Source organism: Aspergillus eucalypticola (genome assembly GCF_003184535.1).
Source record: "Aspergillus eucalypticola CBS 122712 chromosome Unknown BO83scaffold_12, whole genome shotgun sequence".
NCBI lineage: Eukaryota > Fungi > Ascomycota > Eurotiomycetes > Eurotiales > Aspergillaceae > Aspergillus > Aspergillus eucalypticola.
In genome coordinates this window covers 105,159-119,692 of record NW_020290286.1, presented here as the reverse complement: position 1 = coordinate 119,692, position 14,534 = coordinate 105,159, and the positions used below count along the sequence as shown (strand labels likewise).

The 14,534-nt window shown below is 53.4% G+C and overlaps 3 protein-coding genes across 3 annotated transcripts; 1 reads left to right on the top strand and 2 right to left on the bottom strand.

Annotated features, from left to right (window-relative positions):
* Positions 1–347: 347 nt before the first annotated feature.
* BO83DRAFT_30105 (serine/threonine protein kinase CLA4) lies at positions 348–3,281 on the bottom strand. Its single transcript, XM_025527128.1, has 3 exons — positions 1,023–3,281; positions 857–956; positions 348–797 (listed from the first exon to the last, which is right to left on the bottom strand). Exons 1-3 carry the CDS (start codon positions 3,033–3,035, stop codon positions 385–387), a joined length of 2,526 nt encoding a protein of 841 aa, XP_025388079.1. The 5' UTR covers positions 3,036–3,281; the 3' UTR covers positions 348–384.
* A 2,179-nt stretch (positions 3,282–5,460) lies between these two features.
* BO83DRAFT_337685 (NADH kinase POS5) lies at positions 5,461–7,409 on the bottom strand. The gene is made up of 4 exons (XM_025528482.1): positions 7,189–7,409; positions 6,939–7,127; positions 6,744–6,858; positions 5,461–6,679 (listed from the first exon to the last, which is right to left on the bottom strand). The coding sequence occupies exons 2-4, from the start codon at positions 7,084–7,086 to the stop codon at positions 5,608–5,610; spliced, it is 1,335 nt and encodes a 444-aa protein (XP_025388078.1). The 5' UTR covers positions 7,087–7,127; positions 7,189–7,409; the 3' UTR covers positions 5,461–5,607.
* Positions 7,410–7,675: 266 nt separating this feature from the next.
* BO83DRAFT_408137 (putative RNA polymerase II transcription elongation factor (Ctr9)) lies at positions 7,676–14,074 on the top strand. The gene is made up of 10 exons (XM_025534020.1): positions 7,676–8,825; positions 8,889–9,120; positions 10,016–10,936; positions 11,009–11,063; positions 11,085–11,294; positions 11,316–11,497; positions 11,525–11,662; positions 11,690–12,053; positions 12,075–12,090; positions 12,112–14,074. Exons 1-10 carry the CDS (start codon positions 7,960–7,962, stop codon positions 13,778–13,780), a joined length of 4,653 nt encoding a protein of 1,550 aa, XP_025388077.1. The 5' UTR covers positions 7,676–7,959; the 3' UTR covers positions 13,781–14,074.
* Positions 14,075–14,534: the final 460 nt, after the last annotated feature.

Genomic DNA, 14,534 nt, shown 5'->3' with positions numbered 1-14,534 from the left:
AGATCAGCTGCACGCATACATCAAGTGCCGCCTCACAGGCATGGTTCGGAGCATTGAGGAACCGCACAGCGGGAAGGGTGGGATAACCAGATTAGTTGCGAATGTAAGAGGAATCACAAAGGGGAATCGACTCCAAGAAAGAACGCCAAATTACCTATGCCGAGTCTGCAGACGACAGAGCTGTGCAATGAGGATATCACAAGTAGAAATCGAGTTGCAATGCAGGTCGTTAGGGGGCAGCAAAAATCAACCGGAGGCGCGTAAATGTGACCCATATGTGCGTGAAAACAAGATCTGGTGTAAATCATAAGAGGAACAAGGCAACCGGCAGCGACCATGTGGCTACCAACATCGCCATTGCACATTCTCCTCTCCACAGTTTTATCACTGTCCGCTGTTCTTCTTCCAACGGAGCAGCTCCGCCAGGCTCGCGAGGCTGCAGCCCAACTTGAGGAAATCATGGGCCAACAATTCATCGGCGGTAGCGCGGCTGCGCACATCGACACAGAGACATACACTCAAGAACGACTTGAGCTCCTTGCTGAGCTTCTCTGGCTTCTTCAGGCGAGGAGTGCCGTTGGTGGCGATGAGGTACAACGCCTTGAGCGGCTCCTCATTGAGGTATGGGGGCTCGGATTCGATCATTTCGATGGCCATGATACCCAATGACCAGCAGTCCACCTTGGGGCCATACTCCTTCTGCTTAACCACCTCGGGCGCCATCCAGTACGGAGTACCGACCATTGTGGCGCGCTTACTCTTCGACTCGGTGAGCTTAGCACAGAATCCGAAATCGGCTAAGAAGTGGTCAGCATCAATTCCCCAGGGTCATTGGAGAACTGGAAGGGTTACTCACTAATCTTGACATGACCAGCCCGGTCAAGAAGCACGTTATCACTCTTGATATCACGGTGGATAATGTTCTGGCTGTGCAGATGGGCCAATCCCTTGCAGGTCTGCTCGTGGTCCTCATCATTAGTATCAGTCTCCGATAAGGGTCGATTTTTTTTTTATTTACGCACCTCTGCACAAATTGTGGCAATTTGATCTTCCTGGATCACCGGGTTGTTGTCAATGACATCCGTGAGAGCACCACCTTCCATGAACTCCATGACAACCCACAACTCGTTGCTCTGCTCCTGCAGGAACGAGTCAAGGAAGTTGACAATGTTCGCATGCTGGCTGTCTTTCATGACAATGATCTCGTTGACAATGAGTTCTTTCCGAGGCTGGCTACGCAAATCCATCTGCTTAATAGCCACCTGGGTACGGGGACCGTACTGCCGGTATAGCTCCCGCGCAACGCCGGATGTAGCATGCTCCTTAACGCGTGCCACATACACGGATCCGGAGGCACCCTGTCCAATCTTCCGCTGCTTGCTGTAAGACTCGTTCGGGTTGTCCTTGGAGACGACAGAACGCAGGCGATCCATGACCTCGTTCTCGCTCATGTTCGACATGCGCACTTCTCTCTGGCGGGGCTCTGCCTTCTTGCTCAGGGCAGCCTCGGCTTGGCGGACCCCATCGGGGACGTTTGTCTTCGCGGTCTGCTTGTTCGCGATGTTCAGGGGCTTCACAGGCTGAACCGGAGCAGGCAGCTTGCTGGGAGGAGGGCCCTGGGCCGGCTGCGCTTTGACGCCATTGTTCTGAGCCCGTGCAGGAGACTGTCCCTGAGCCGGGTGTCTGGAGCCCGGAGAGGATTGCTCAGCCCTGGCAGAGCCATTGGCGTAGTCTCCAGGCCGCTGTCCGGCGGTAGGGGCGGATGGGGCAGGGCGCTGAGCTGTCAGCTGGCGCGGAGGCTCCTGGCGAGAGGAGCCAGGGGCCTGCGGGGCGGGACGGCTGGGCTTGTAACGATCATCGGAGGACTGGCCGTAGCCTCCGAGCTCTTGCTTGGCCAAGGGGACGCGACTCTTGGGCAAAGAGGCATTGTATGCTTCTTGGTCGAGCCGGTTCTGCTCCTCTTCCCGCTGACGTGCGCGACGATCCTCTTCCATACGGCGACGCTCCTTATCCGCCAACTCGTTCATCCGCTCCAATTGTTGCTGTTGCTCCAAAGCACGATCAGAATCCGACTTGGACTGCGAAGGAGACGAAACAGGGGACTGGCTGGAGTACGACTGGCCACCGCTGTCCAAACGCTGTGCGGGAGCAGGCGGCGGGGGTCTTGGGGGTGCAATTGAGTTGCCCACGGACCCGCCGCCGCTGAAGGGCTTCGCCTGCTGGTTCGCTGGCGAGGAAAGCCCAGCGTAGTACTGAGGGTTCTGCTCGCGCATCTTAATGTCCGAGTAGAATTCCAGGACCTCAATGACGGCCTGGGGGTTCTTCTTGTAATCCTCCTTGGTGATTGCGGACGCGGTCAGGAGCTTCTCCCACTCTGGCGGCAAGCCCACGAAGGCGCCGGTGCGCGGATCGAATCCGACGTGAACACGATGGCTGAAGTTCGTGGGGTTGCTTACCCCTCCCATACCAGGGCAGCGCTCGTAGATCTTGTCAATCCAGTCGTAGATTTCGTCATCGCTCTTAACTTCGCAAGTGATGCTCTTGGTGGGCACGTCACGGGTGATTACGGCGGCTTTGGAATTCGCGTCCTTGGGGTTGGCGAGACGAATGATCTCGAAAGCCATGCGAGTATCCTCCGATCTCGAGACGCCTGTGACCGCCGTCAGCGGAATGGAAAGGACGATCTTCCCCGTTTCATTCTTGAGAAAGTCGAGGCGGAATTCGCGCAAGATCAAGTATCGTTGATTCCACGTCGCCAGAAATTTGTCCTCCTTGCAACGGACATATCCCTCCTTGATAACGGTGACGCCTCCTCCGCCCGACTGATCGGTCTTGGTGCGCGTGAGCGACGGGGTGCTCGTGTTGGGGAACAGCGAAAGGTTGGCCGGACCGGGGGTACTCGGGGAATTCAGACTCATCTGGCTGAAGGAGGTAGCCACGTTGTTGGAGGGGTTGGTAGGCAGGTTGAGTTGTGGGCGGTCGGCTGGGGGCCGGGGGGCAGGCCCCGGATTCATGAATTGGTCTGGGGAGTACATCCTGCGGGCGCGTCAGCAGCGCCCGGAATTGATCACAGGCGGAAACCTGTGAGTGATTCGGGGCTGAAGGGCCAAAGGGGGTGGGTAGATAGGTAGGAAAGAGGGGGACAGGGAACTGAAGTCTGGCTCACTTTTCATAAGAGGCCATTAAGCTGGGCCGGAGTGGAAACCGAGACGCGGAACTCCCTGGGAGGGGAAGGGGGGTTCCTCAGGGGGATTGAGGGCGGGGGGGGGCAACCGTGAAATCCACGGAGCAAACAATGTGAAGGGGAGGGGCGGTCCCGACAACACACCCAGATTAGTCTCCAGGTGCACTTCACTGCAGGCCAGTCAGCATGAGAACTGTGGCATGTGCAAGGCTGGGTCTGTCAATCTGGTGACCCGTGGATGCGGTAGAGCCTCTTCTTCCCCAAGGGAACTATATTCCACCACCTACTCCATAGGCGGCGGGATGATAGAGATGGAACAAGGAAAGCAACCAGAGCTAATTGAACATCTGAACATACCTTGAGGGGTAAATGTAGGTTTATCTTCACGCAGAAAAGAAGCCTCGCGCCCGCGAGGAAGCTCCGAGCGTGAACTGCACGTCTCGAAGGTGACAACCCCAATATCCAGACGCAGTGAGACACCAGCGGTTACCAACCAGGGCGGCCAAGTACACAATGCAGGAGAGATGCAGGCGATGGCAGAGGGAAGTACCCGAGGCGTGCTGGGGTTCAGATGAAAAGGAGGTGGCGGGTGTGCAAACAATAAACGAGAGTCAAGATACAACCGCGGGGAGTAACGAGAAAACAAAGATGATGAGGAGGAAGAAGGATGAAAGACGTGAAGAGGGGGAAGAGGATAAGGAAGAGGGAGAGAGAGGGTGTGAAGAGGGAGGGAGTAAGTAGGAAGTTAGAAGGAGCACCAACAGGAGGCGGCAAAAAGGGAAGGCCGGCCGTTGAGTTGAACAAAAGGCTCTCGAGGTTTCACCACCCGCGGCTCCAAGGGGCGCACGGCTCTAACTCTCCTCAAGAATATTATTATTATTATTCTCTCTGGAGGGATGGTGATGGGCTTCCTCTTCAACCCTGTGAAGCAGATCACTGAAAAAGCCCCGGAAGATAGAATGAAGTTGGGGGGGGGGGGGGAAGAGGAGGGAAAGGAGGAAAAGGAAAGAACAAGACAAGGAAGCAGAGGAATTGACTACTTTACATGCAACCCAGCAAAAATAAACTAATTGACAATCGCTATTTTGGTAGAAGTAAATACTGTCTTCGGTCCCCCCTGGAATACACTACTCCAAATATTCCTGTTGGTTGACCACAAACAGAGTAGGAGAGGGTCACCAAACAACGATCGATGGGTCCTTGACTTTGATCATAATGGATTGTCGTGGGCATGTCTTGGGAGGTTTCATATACAAAGCTAAATCCGAAGCAGCAAACAGCAAACAGCCAGGGCTCTTCTCTCCCCTGATTGTGATGATGCACAATTAACCTCTCCATCCTAGTAAAAAGAAGCGCCCTTACGCATTTCACTGCGAGTGCAACTACGAGAAGCGATGAATCAAGTAGTAGTCCCTATCCAATGGGATGGATGGTCATCATGGATAGGACTATCAAGTCCAGCCCTAGAAAGAGTCCAATTAGACAATGAATGGTTGTTTCGATGTCCCCCCCTCAGGCAATGAGGAGTATGCATCCTTACTGTCGCAATCCCTATATATTGATTGATTGATGGTCACTTCCTTGATTGTCCCTTTAAATCACTAACTACTATGCATGCGTCAAATCGGAGATAGAAACTTGGCCAACGGGACCCAGATTAAGGGGAGCCAGAAAAAGCGTACGCCAGAGCCAACTCCACTTGGATTGCAATTGCTTGTCGGTTGGAATCAGATTGATTAATGGCCAGGACCGAATTACATCATCCGCGCGGATGGCCCCGACAAGCCATGCTAATCGTTAAATTCTCCTAGTCTTGAGGCTATTCGGGGCTCCTCAGCGTCTCCTTGCGGTCCCTAAACAAATTCAAATGGGTAAGCATGAAATCTTAATCCTAATCCTCACCCAACAAAACCACACACGGGCAGCCAGCCTATTAGCTGGCCAAACAGACCACATACCCTGCATATAGAATCCTGGTCCAGTACCAGCCACCAGTGAGGATAGAGAGACCGAGGGACCCACGGGTCGGTGGTCTCGAGTCTCCAACAGCGAGAAAGAAGACGGAGAGAGCGAGTGAGAGAGAGGCCCACCAGCGGCCCTGATTTCCCGCCCCTTTTTTCAGGTCAAGCCCAACTGCACTGGAATTGATTGGATCAGACCAGCAGCTCGCTTCAGCAACAGTCCATGTCAATTGTGGTGCTGCTGCATGTGCAGATGGAACTAAGGCCTCTTTCATGCATCGCCTCGTTTACTAAAAAGGCATTGTGAGAATTTTGGTCCATTCATACAAATTTGGTCATTAATAATAATGCTACATATTTAACGCTTAACCCTCCTCTTCCAGGCCACACATACTACAGAGTACACTGCGGTATTTTGTATAAGTACATGTGGTGTGTAGTCAATCATATTGAGTACTTCAATCATCGTTCCTCACCAAATGGATGGTTGAATTTTAACAACCCATTCAAGCCTCCAACCCATCCATCGTGTGCTTCACCACCGGTAATTCTTCGCATGACACATGGCACGCCTCCTTGCCATTCATTCTTGCCATGTCGCATCTCTTCGTCCCATACTCGTGCCTCCATACCCGCGGTCAATCCTTGCCCTAAGTTCACCCCGTCAATGCTGACCTCCAACTCGCGACTCCGGTTCTTCTCGCTCAGTCGGAGGGTAATCGGAGTACTGGATGGCAGCACCAAGGGCCGGAAGCTTAGACTCCGCGCACAGATCGGTGTTAGTAGAACCGCGGGCACAAGTGGATGCACAATACTGCCTCCACTGCTCAGACTGTATGCTGTGCTACCCGTCGGTGTCGAGATAATGATTCCGTCAGCCACGGCTTCCGTCAGAAACCGGCCCCCAACATAGACATCCAGCACCGCCAAATGTGGCTCTTTGCCTCGATGCAAGAGCACCTCATTCATTACGTACACTCCTTGGTTATTCAAGACGTTTGGCATGGCCGCTGATGTGGATTCTCGTTGGACTGGCTTGCCGTCTGCCGTAAAGAGCCCAACCTTCAGTCGGTTGCGCATCAAGATTCGGGCGCCGCGCGTTAAGCCCATCGACTTCCCCCGTACCGAGGACCATCCAGTAGGATTCGCTTCCAGATCCAGTGCTTCGTCGGCTGAGGCCGGCCGGGAGTCTCCCAGCACCGTCGCGCGATCCCCAACGCCGGCTCCTGACATGTATACCTCGCGGAATGCGCGCTTGTATTCGGCAAACTTCCATTCACTCAAGAAGCCCAATGTTCCCATGCTAAATGACAGCACCGGCGGGACGTTGTAGCACGTGGCAAACAAGGACGAGGCATGCAGGATCGTACCATCTCCCCCGAGAGTAACGGTGAGATCCACCTTATCATGCAATGCCGGTCGTAGTTGGTCGAGAGGGGCGGTGTAAACAGGCGACTGAAGTGACGAGTGTATCTCCTCTGCGACACTGGGTTCTAGAATGATCGAGGCCGATGGGTAGGTAGACGTCGCATGACTACATTGCCGGTGAGGGGTTAGCATCCATGACTTCTCGGTCAGCCGGTTTGGGGACTCCGTACTTGGCAAATTCAATTAGAGAGGCAGTGACGGCCGGAGAATAGTCTTTCTTCACGACGAAGATATTCCGCGGGGGTGCTGGCCATTGGAGGGAAAGGAGATCGCCCTCTTGGGATTCTGCTCGGGGCGCACAAGCAGGTCAGCATATCAGGAAGAGCTTCAAGATATTTCGCAGACGACACTGCGTTGACGCACACCTTGGTATTTTGGTATCAGTCGTTTTGGTAGAGTTGCAACATCTCTAATCTCGTAACGTCGTGAGGAGGAGGAAAAGTTCCGTGACCAAAGCATCCGAACCGGAGGCCCGATACGAGCAAGCCGTGGTCGCATACTCGCAAAATACATTTTTAGTAGTTGATAGATCGAAAAAGACCATGTACGCTCTTCTAGAAGGCCGATATTAGCTCACTTCGAGACTTGTTTCTAGGTTATGACTAGAGCGCCCACATTATCAATCTAGGCCTGATTCATTGTTACAAACCAGCATGTGAGAGAAAGTTGCGCGGGGACCCGACATTGCAGGTTTAGTTGAGAGAGGTAGACATCTGCATCTATATTCTTGCAATTTCTGTATGAATAGTCTGGTCCACAAAATAAAACATATGTAGGAAGAAAAAGAAAATCAGGCACAGAGGAGAAATTTCATCTATCTCCGAAGCGTCGAAAAGAGTCCTGCAAGCGTGATGCCGATCGAGACCCCCGGATCTCCGCTGACCGCCTTGAGGGGAGGGCCGGGCCAACTGACGTAGTGGTTTTTGACTGGAGATCATTGATCATGCGCCCACACACTATTGAGACACTTGAGAGCTGTGCTCCGGCTCAAGCTTCCTGCTCCCTCGAGACAGGAACCAACCTTCTCTCCCGTCTCTCTCTATTTTTCTCTTTCAAATTATCTTCCCCCCAAAACATGGCTTGAATCTAGTTCATTTTTACATCCCCCTCATTATTATTATTACCTCCTCGGTATAGGTACGGCTTCCGTTAGTTAGTCCCTTTGTCCTCCGATCCCTCTCGACATTACAACAAACACTCCTGGCCTTCCGGCAGACACCGCTTTTCCTGTACAGTGTGCTGCATCTGGTTGCTCGCGTGATCCAAGGGTGGGAAAGCTAATCAGTGCCCGATCCAGTTCCATTATCTCTAGAACTTTATCCTCTCTTATATAGTTGGCCTGCAAGTCCCTTCGTAACGCCTCGTCGCCAACAACTGATTTTCATCATGGATACCTCCGAGGTTCGACAACGAAAGCATGACCCTCAACTGAATCACACAGCCGCTCCGAAAAAGCAGCCTTCTGACAGTCAGGATGAGGAACCCCGTTTGAAGCATGGCATTGCGATGCAGCTTCTCCGCTCTTTGCTCCTGGCCACATGGTTCAACTGCTGCTGCGTCGCCATCCTAGCGACCCAGGTCATCGGCTCCCCTCTATACGTGATAAACAAGGATTGGTATTATTCCTATATGGCGTACACAAAGCAGTCCTTTGGCTTGGTCATTACGGCTCTCACTCAATGGGGCTGTCCTACCTTTGTGCGAGTCAGCGGTGACAAGAGTGTACGGGGTCAGGTCCACGTCGCAGAGGATGGGCGCTTAAAGACCCAATTTCCAGAGCGATTGGTCCTCATAGCCAATCACCAGGTGTATACTGATTGGATCTATCTGTGGTGGGTGGCATACACGAATACGATGCACGGCCGCATCTTCATCATCCTTAAGGAATCCTTGAAGTACATTCCTATTATCGGCCAGGGTATGACCTTTTACGGCTTTATTTTCATGGCTCGCAAATGGTTGTCCGACAAGCCCCGTCTGCAACATCGATTGGAGAAGCTGAAGACTCAGCATACGGGATCGCAGTCAGGCTCCCCGCAATATGACCCCATGTGGCTTCTGATCTTTCCTGAGGGGACGAACCTATCAATCAACACCAGGCGGCGGAGTGCAGAGTATGCCGCAAAGCAGGGACTCTCCCCTTTGAAGCATGAGCTGATTCCCCGCTCCACTGGTTTATTTTTCTGTCTACAGCAGCTGCGCGGGACAGTGGAGTGGGTCTATGACTGCACCGTAGCCTACGAAGGACCTCCGTAAGTACTCGATGCGCTTGCTTGCAAGCGAATGAGCATTCCACTAACTACTTTCCTCAACAGTAAGGGTAGTCTACCTGACAAGTACTTTACCCTTCGGTCGACGTATCTGCAGGGGCGACCGCCCACTTCGGTCAATATGCATTGGAGACGTTTTGCCGTGTCCGAGATCCCTCTGGATGACCAGCAAGAGTTTGACTCGTGGCTCCGCGAGCGTTGGACCGAGAAGGACCACTTGCTTGAGGAGTACTACGAGACAGGGAGGTTCCCGTCCGAGCTGGCTGGGTCTATCGAGGTTGGGCATGGATTCGAGGACCGGAAGACTGCCGCGGCTGCAGGGTATGCTGAGGCACATGTGCGGTTGGGACACTGGGCCGAGGTTGGCCGGATATTCATGGTGCTTCTAGGCGCGGTGTGCCTCTGTAAATTGCCCAAGCTCCTGGGATTCTAATGTGGGAATGCCTTCTTGACCGTGGATCGATGTTGCCGTTATGTGCTATGACCGACACTCTAACCAACCCGTTGCATGACATGAGCAGATGCGCTTAGAGTATTATTATGACTATTTTTCATTACTGGCGTGATGGGTGTCACTTGGATAGATGCTTCTCTCCTCCACTATATTGCTTTGAACGTGGTCTTGGGGCAGTTTTTGATTTCCTCTTCTACGATATCGATATAGCTTTCTAGTGTAATCCATATATAGCACCGAGCAGGTGTATTACATGAAACACTAATTATTGAGAAATGTTCAATACAGCGTATGATGGCCGCTGCATACCATATATAGCTATAATATTAATTCTCCACCATATTCTATTGATTTGAATACATCATTTAAATAAATTGGCACTGTGTAAACACAAACATACGGAGAGTGCCAGTGAGTGAATGACAAGCCACAGCTGGCAAGCGGGCGGTGGCGGTGTAAACTCGGCCCGGCCAGCCTCTCTCTCTGTCTCTCATGCCAAACCTCCGGAGCGCTTCAGAAAGCATCGATCTCAATCTGCTGCAACCACAGGCTTTGTCCTCTGACTGCTACAGATTTAGGAGCGCTCTTCTTGCTAGCCACCCGGCAAGAAGACACTTCTTTCAACCGCATCTTTCTACCCCCCGCTCTAGTTTGGCTTCATCCCGATCATGAGTTGAGCTGAACTACGAGCCAAGCTCCTTTCACCTCTCCGAAACAGTCGCAATCCTTCCCATTGCCCCATCCACAACACAACACATTGCTTAAAGCAGTGCCCGCACACGCCATGGCGTCCCTTCAGAATGGCCACGCCAATGGCACGAATGGCGATTCTCTTCCAGCGGCCAACCCGTTGCCCAATCTCCGTTTTTCTGACATTCCCTCCGCCATCGACATTCCCGCGTCCACCCTCGACAGTGAAGTCGAGGTCAGCCTAGAGATTCTTCCAGATGACCCAACCGAGCTCTGCACATTGTTGGAGAACGAAAAGGCCGCTAAGAACTTTTGGGTCACGATCGCGCTGGCATACGCCAAGCAGAAGCAACTCGATCATGCCATCGACATCTTAAACAAAGGTCTCGCGTCGGTCGCTCATGGAGCCACGAAAGAGAAACTCGGTCTGCTGGGATGGGTTTGCTGGCTGTTGATGTTGAAGAGTCGGAATGCCCCGCGCGTTGCACCCGAGGGAGAATTGTACACCGAGGCGAAGACGAAGGATCATTATCTCCAACTTGCGACGTCGACTCTGAACGAGGCTTCACGACTGAATCCGGCGTTCCCCCCTCTGTTCCTGGCGCGAGGTGTCCTGTCGCTGCTGCGCGCCTCGCTACATCCACCCCGTCCTGTTCGCCCGGGCACCGTTGACACATCCGAGAGGGTAGAATCGCTGCGGCAGGCGCTCAAGTGCTTCGATGAGTCGTCCAAGGCTTTTGGTGGTCGGAATGTCATGGCCATCCTTGGGCGCGCGAGAACGCAATACTTGCTCGGCCGATACGCCGAGGCCCTGGAAGGCTACCAGAAGGTTCTGATGAAGATGCCCAGTTTGACAGATCCCGACCCGCGGATTGGTATCGGCAGTTGCTTGTGGCAGTTGGGCTTCAAAGAGCAGGCCAAGGTTGCTTGGGAGCGAGCTCTGGCGTTGGTGGGTTTTACACAGATTCCACTGGTACCAGTTCCTTGTTTACTAACCGCTTGACTTTGTGTTGCCAAACAGAACCCTGACTCCAAGGTCGCCAATATTCTCCTCGCAGTATACTATCTTTACGACAGTTCACGACATGCAACGACAGACCCGGCCTTCGGTTCATTGTACAAGGTAGCAATGACTCAGTACACGCAGAAGGCGTTCAAATTGGACAAGGAATACCCCATGACTTGTTCTCTGTTTGGCGGGTACTTCCTCCTCCGGAAGGCTTACTCCACCGTCGAGACCCTGGCCCGGAAGGCCATCGAACACACCGATGTCATGCAGATTGCCAGCGACGGCTGGTATCTCCTTGGTCGGAAGTCCCACTATGAAGGCGACCTGACGCGTGCTGCGGAGTATTACAACCGCTCCGACCAGGCTCGTGGCGGTGGTGAGAAGGGATACCTCCCGGCCAAGTTCGGCACGGTACAGATGCAAGTGTCCAACAAGGACTTCGACGGAGCCAAATTCCGCCTCGAAAAGATTATCCAGCAGACGAAGAATGCCGAATGCATGGTCCTGCTCGGCGCGCTTCATGCGGAGGAGGTCTTCGCGGCGCAGAGAAGCGGCAGCAAGGAAGACAAGTCGGCTGAGATCAAGAAGGCCATCAACCTTCTGGAATCGGTTCGCGCCCTCTGGAAGGACGAGACCAAGAAGATCTCGCCCGACGAGTCCGTCTTGGTGTACCTGGCCCGGCTGTACGAGCAGAGCGCTCCCGAGAAGAGCATGCAGTGTCTCACCCAGCTGGAAGAGATGCAATTGGCAGAGGTCGCAGAGGAGGAGCGCCCTGAAGGTGTCGTAGATGAAGAGCAGGTCAAGGCAGCTCTCCGCGTCCACCTTCCCCCGCAACTCCTCAACAACATGGGATGCTTCCTGTATCAAGCTGAGAAGATCGAACGAGCCCGGACCATGTTCCAAGCAGCGCTGGATGCCTGCGTCCGGTCCAAGGAGAAGGAAAGCGAGCTCGACACCGACGCGCTCGTCACCACCATCAGCTTCAACCTGGGCCGGACCTACGAGGCAGCCGACATGCCGGAAGAAGCCAAGAAGGTGTACCAGGGTCTCCTCGAGCGTCACGCTGACTACACCGAAGCCAATGCACGCTTGACGTACATCGCCCTGCGCCAGAGCCCCACAGACGAGGGCCCGAAGAAGATGGCCAAGCTCTACGAAGCTGACTCGACCAACCTGGAAGTACGCGCCCTGTTCGGCTGGTACCTCAGCAAGTCCAAGAAGCGGGCAGCCAACCTGGCTGAGGACCACGAACAGCGCCACTACAAACACACCCTGCAATACTACGACAAGCACGACCGGTACTCCCTGACGGGCATGGGCAACATCCACTTGTCTACAGCGCGCGATATGCGCCGCGACAGCGACCAGGATAAAGAAAAGCGGCGCAAGATGTATGAGCGAGCCGTCGAGTTCTTCGACAAGGCCCTCCAACTGGACCCCCGCAACGCATACGCCGCCCAAGGTATCGCCATCGCCCTTGTCGATGATAAAAAGGACCACGCCTCCGCCGTGCACATCTTCTCCAAGATCCGTGACACATTACGCGACGCCAGCGTCTACCTCAACCTCGGCCACGTCTACGCCGAGCTCCGCCAATACACCCGATCGATCGAGCACTACGAAGCCGCACTATCCAAAGACCGCGCCCGCGACGCACAAATCCTCGCCTGCCTCGGCCGCGTCTGGCTTGCCAAGGGCAAGCAAGAGATGAACCTGCAGGCTATGAAAACCGCCCTCGACTACGCGCAGCGCGCCCACTCCGTCGCTCCGGGCCAAGTCCACCTCGAATTCAACGTCGCCTTCGTCCAGAACCAAATCGCCTCCCTCACCTACGGCCTCCCGGAAACGCAAAAGACGGTCCAAGACGTCCAAGATGCCGCTGAAGGCCTCCAACAAGCCGTGGAGACCTTCAACCGCGTAGCTCAAGCCAAGAACCCACCGTACCCATCCAGCGCCTTGGAACAGCGCGCCAACATGGGTCGCACCATCTTGAAGCAACTCGAGCGCGCGCTCCAAAGTCAAAAGGAATACGAAGAGAAGAACGCCGCCAAGCTCCAACAAGCGCGCGAGGCGCGTGAAGCCGAAAAGCGCCAGCGCGAAGAAGAAGTGCGCAAGGCTCAGGAAGCAGAGCGCGAGCGCAAACAGCGCGTAGCGGAGGAGCGGCAGCGCATGATCGAGGAAGCGCAGCGATTGGCGGAGCAGCGCGCGGAAGAAGAACGTGCGCGTGAGGAAGCGGAACTTACCACTGAGTCGGAGACGGGTGCTAAGGTTAAGCGCAAGAAGAGGATGACGTCTACTAAGCGCAAGAAGAAGCGCAACGAGGACGACTTCATCAATGATGGGGGCGATTCTCCTTCTAGAGAGAGGAGCTCGGAACCGGACTCCGATGGCGAAGCGGCGGCGGCGCCGAAGAAGCGCCGGCGTCTGGAACGTCGGTCTGGTAGTAAGGCGCAGCAGAGCAAGTACAAGAGTAGTGAGATGGTGGTGGATTCGGATGACGAGGAGGAGGGGGTGGATGAGGACCATGCGATGCGTGATACTGGGGCGAATGATGACGAGGATGAAGAAGAGCAGGATGTGGTGCAGCGTCGTCGGGCCAAGGTCAGTCGACGAGTGGCTGATGATGATGAAGATGAGGATGAGGATGAGGATAATGGGGCGGCGGTGGCTGGAGGAGGGGGCGAAGGGGCCACAACTGGGGGCGATGGGGGCGAAGACGATGATGATGGCTTGTTCAATGACGATGGTGGTGATGATGATATGGATCTGAAGGAGGATGAGTGAATAAGGGAGTGAGTGATCTAGATCGATCTTACTTAACCTACCTACTACCTCTTTAGGAGCTTGTTTGTTGGGTGGGGAGGAGAGCAGAGCGGAGCAGAGCAGAAGGAACATGTAGTTTTACGGATGGTTGTGCCTTGCTTGTTATCTTTCTCTATGTGTTTCTTTTTATTTTTTATTTTTTTTTGTCCCCCTTTGATTCCAACTTTCCATTCATGTATTTGAAGAGATGGCGTTGGGATTGGATGTTCGATACTTCAGATATTATTACTACTGCTACTACTTACTTATATCGGTACTTACTTATGGGGGGGGGGGGGGCGGGGCAAGATTTGTCTATACTATGATCGAAGCATGAAATGAGCCATTGATGCTGTTATAGATGTGCTGTGTAGTAGTACTTAGTATATGAGTGGCTCTCATAGAACCATTTTGACCTCTCTAAGTACTAGTAAGCATGTTATGTACTGTTAGATATGCAATAAGTCAATCGAACATGAAATGTGTACAAGACGTGTTCTACCTGTATAGTAGTAGTATTATTCGTATCTCTACATCATATTACTAGGTAGTAAAGTAAGGTAGCATCATATATATATCATTGACCTATGTATAGCGAGTATAGAAATAGAAGTAGTAGAAGTACTAGTATTTATATAAAGAAGCTAAATACCGACCCATACAATAAATACACGCATACCGAACACGATACGCATCAAGAAACAATCAAGGAAACCAACCCCCGATTCCCTCCCCC

Bases quoted from the DNA above. Each gene is read 5' to 3' on its own strand.
- BO83DRAFT_30105 (XM_025527128.1), bottom strand. From the start codon at position 3,035: ATGTACTCCCCAGACCAATTCATGAATCCGGGGCCTGCCCCCCGGCCC. The intron at 957-1,022 runs GTGCGTAAATAA...GACCACGAGCAG, and splicing joins TTGCCACAATTTGTGCAGAG to ACCTGCAAGGGATTGGCCCA. The intron at 798-856 runs GTGAGTAACCCT...ACCACTTCTTAG, and splicing joins GGCTGGTCATGTCAAGATTA to CCGATTTCGGATTCTGTGCT.
- BO83DRAFT_337685 (XM_025528482.1), bottom strand. From the start codon at position 7,086: ATGTATTTTGCGAGTATGCGACCACGGCTTGCTCGTATCGGGCCTCCG. The intron at 6,859-6,938 runs GTGTGCGTCAAC...CGCCCCGAGCAG, and splicing joins ACTGATACCAAAATACCAAG to AATCCCAAGAGGGCGATCTC. The intron at 6,680-6,743 runs GTACGGAGTCCC...CCGGCAATGTAG, and splicing joins TCTCTAATTGAATTTGCCAA to TCATGCGACGTCTACCTACC.
- BO83DRAFT_408137 (XM_025534020.1), top strand. From the start codon at position 7,960: ATGGATACCTCCGAGGTTCGACAACGAAAGCATGACCCTCAACTGAAT. The intron at 8,826-8,888 runs GTAAGTACTCGA...TTTCCTCAACAG, and splicing joins GTAGCCTACGAAGGACCTCC to TAAGGGTAGTCTACCTGACA. The intron at 9,121-10,015 runs GTTGGGCATGGA...TCTCCGAAACAG, and splicing joins AGCTGGCTGGGTCTATCGAG to TCGCAATCCTTCCCATTGCC.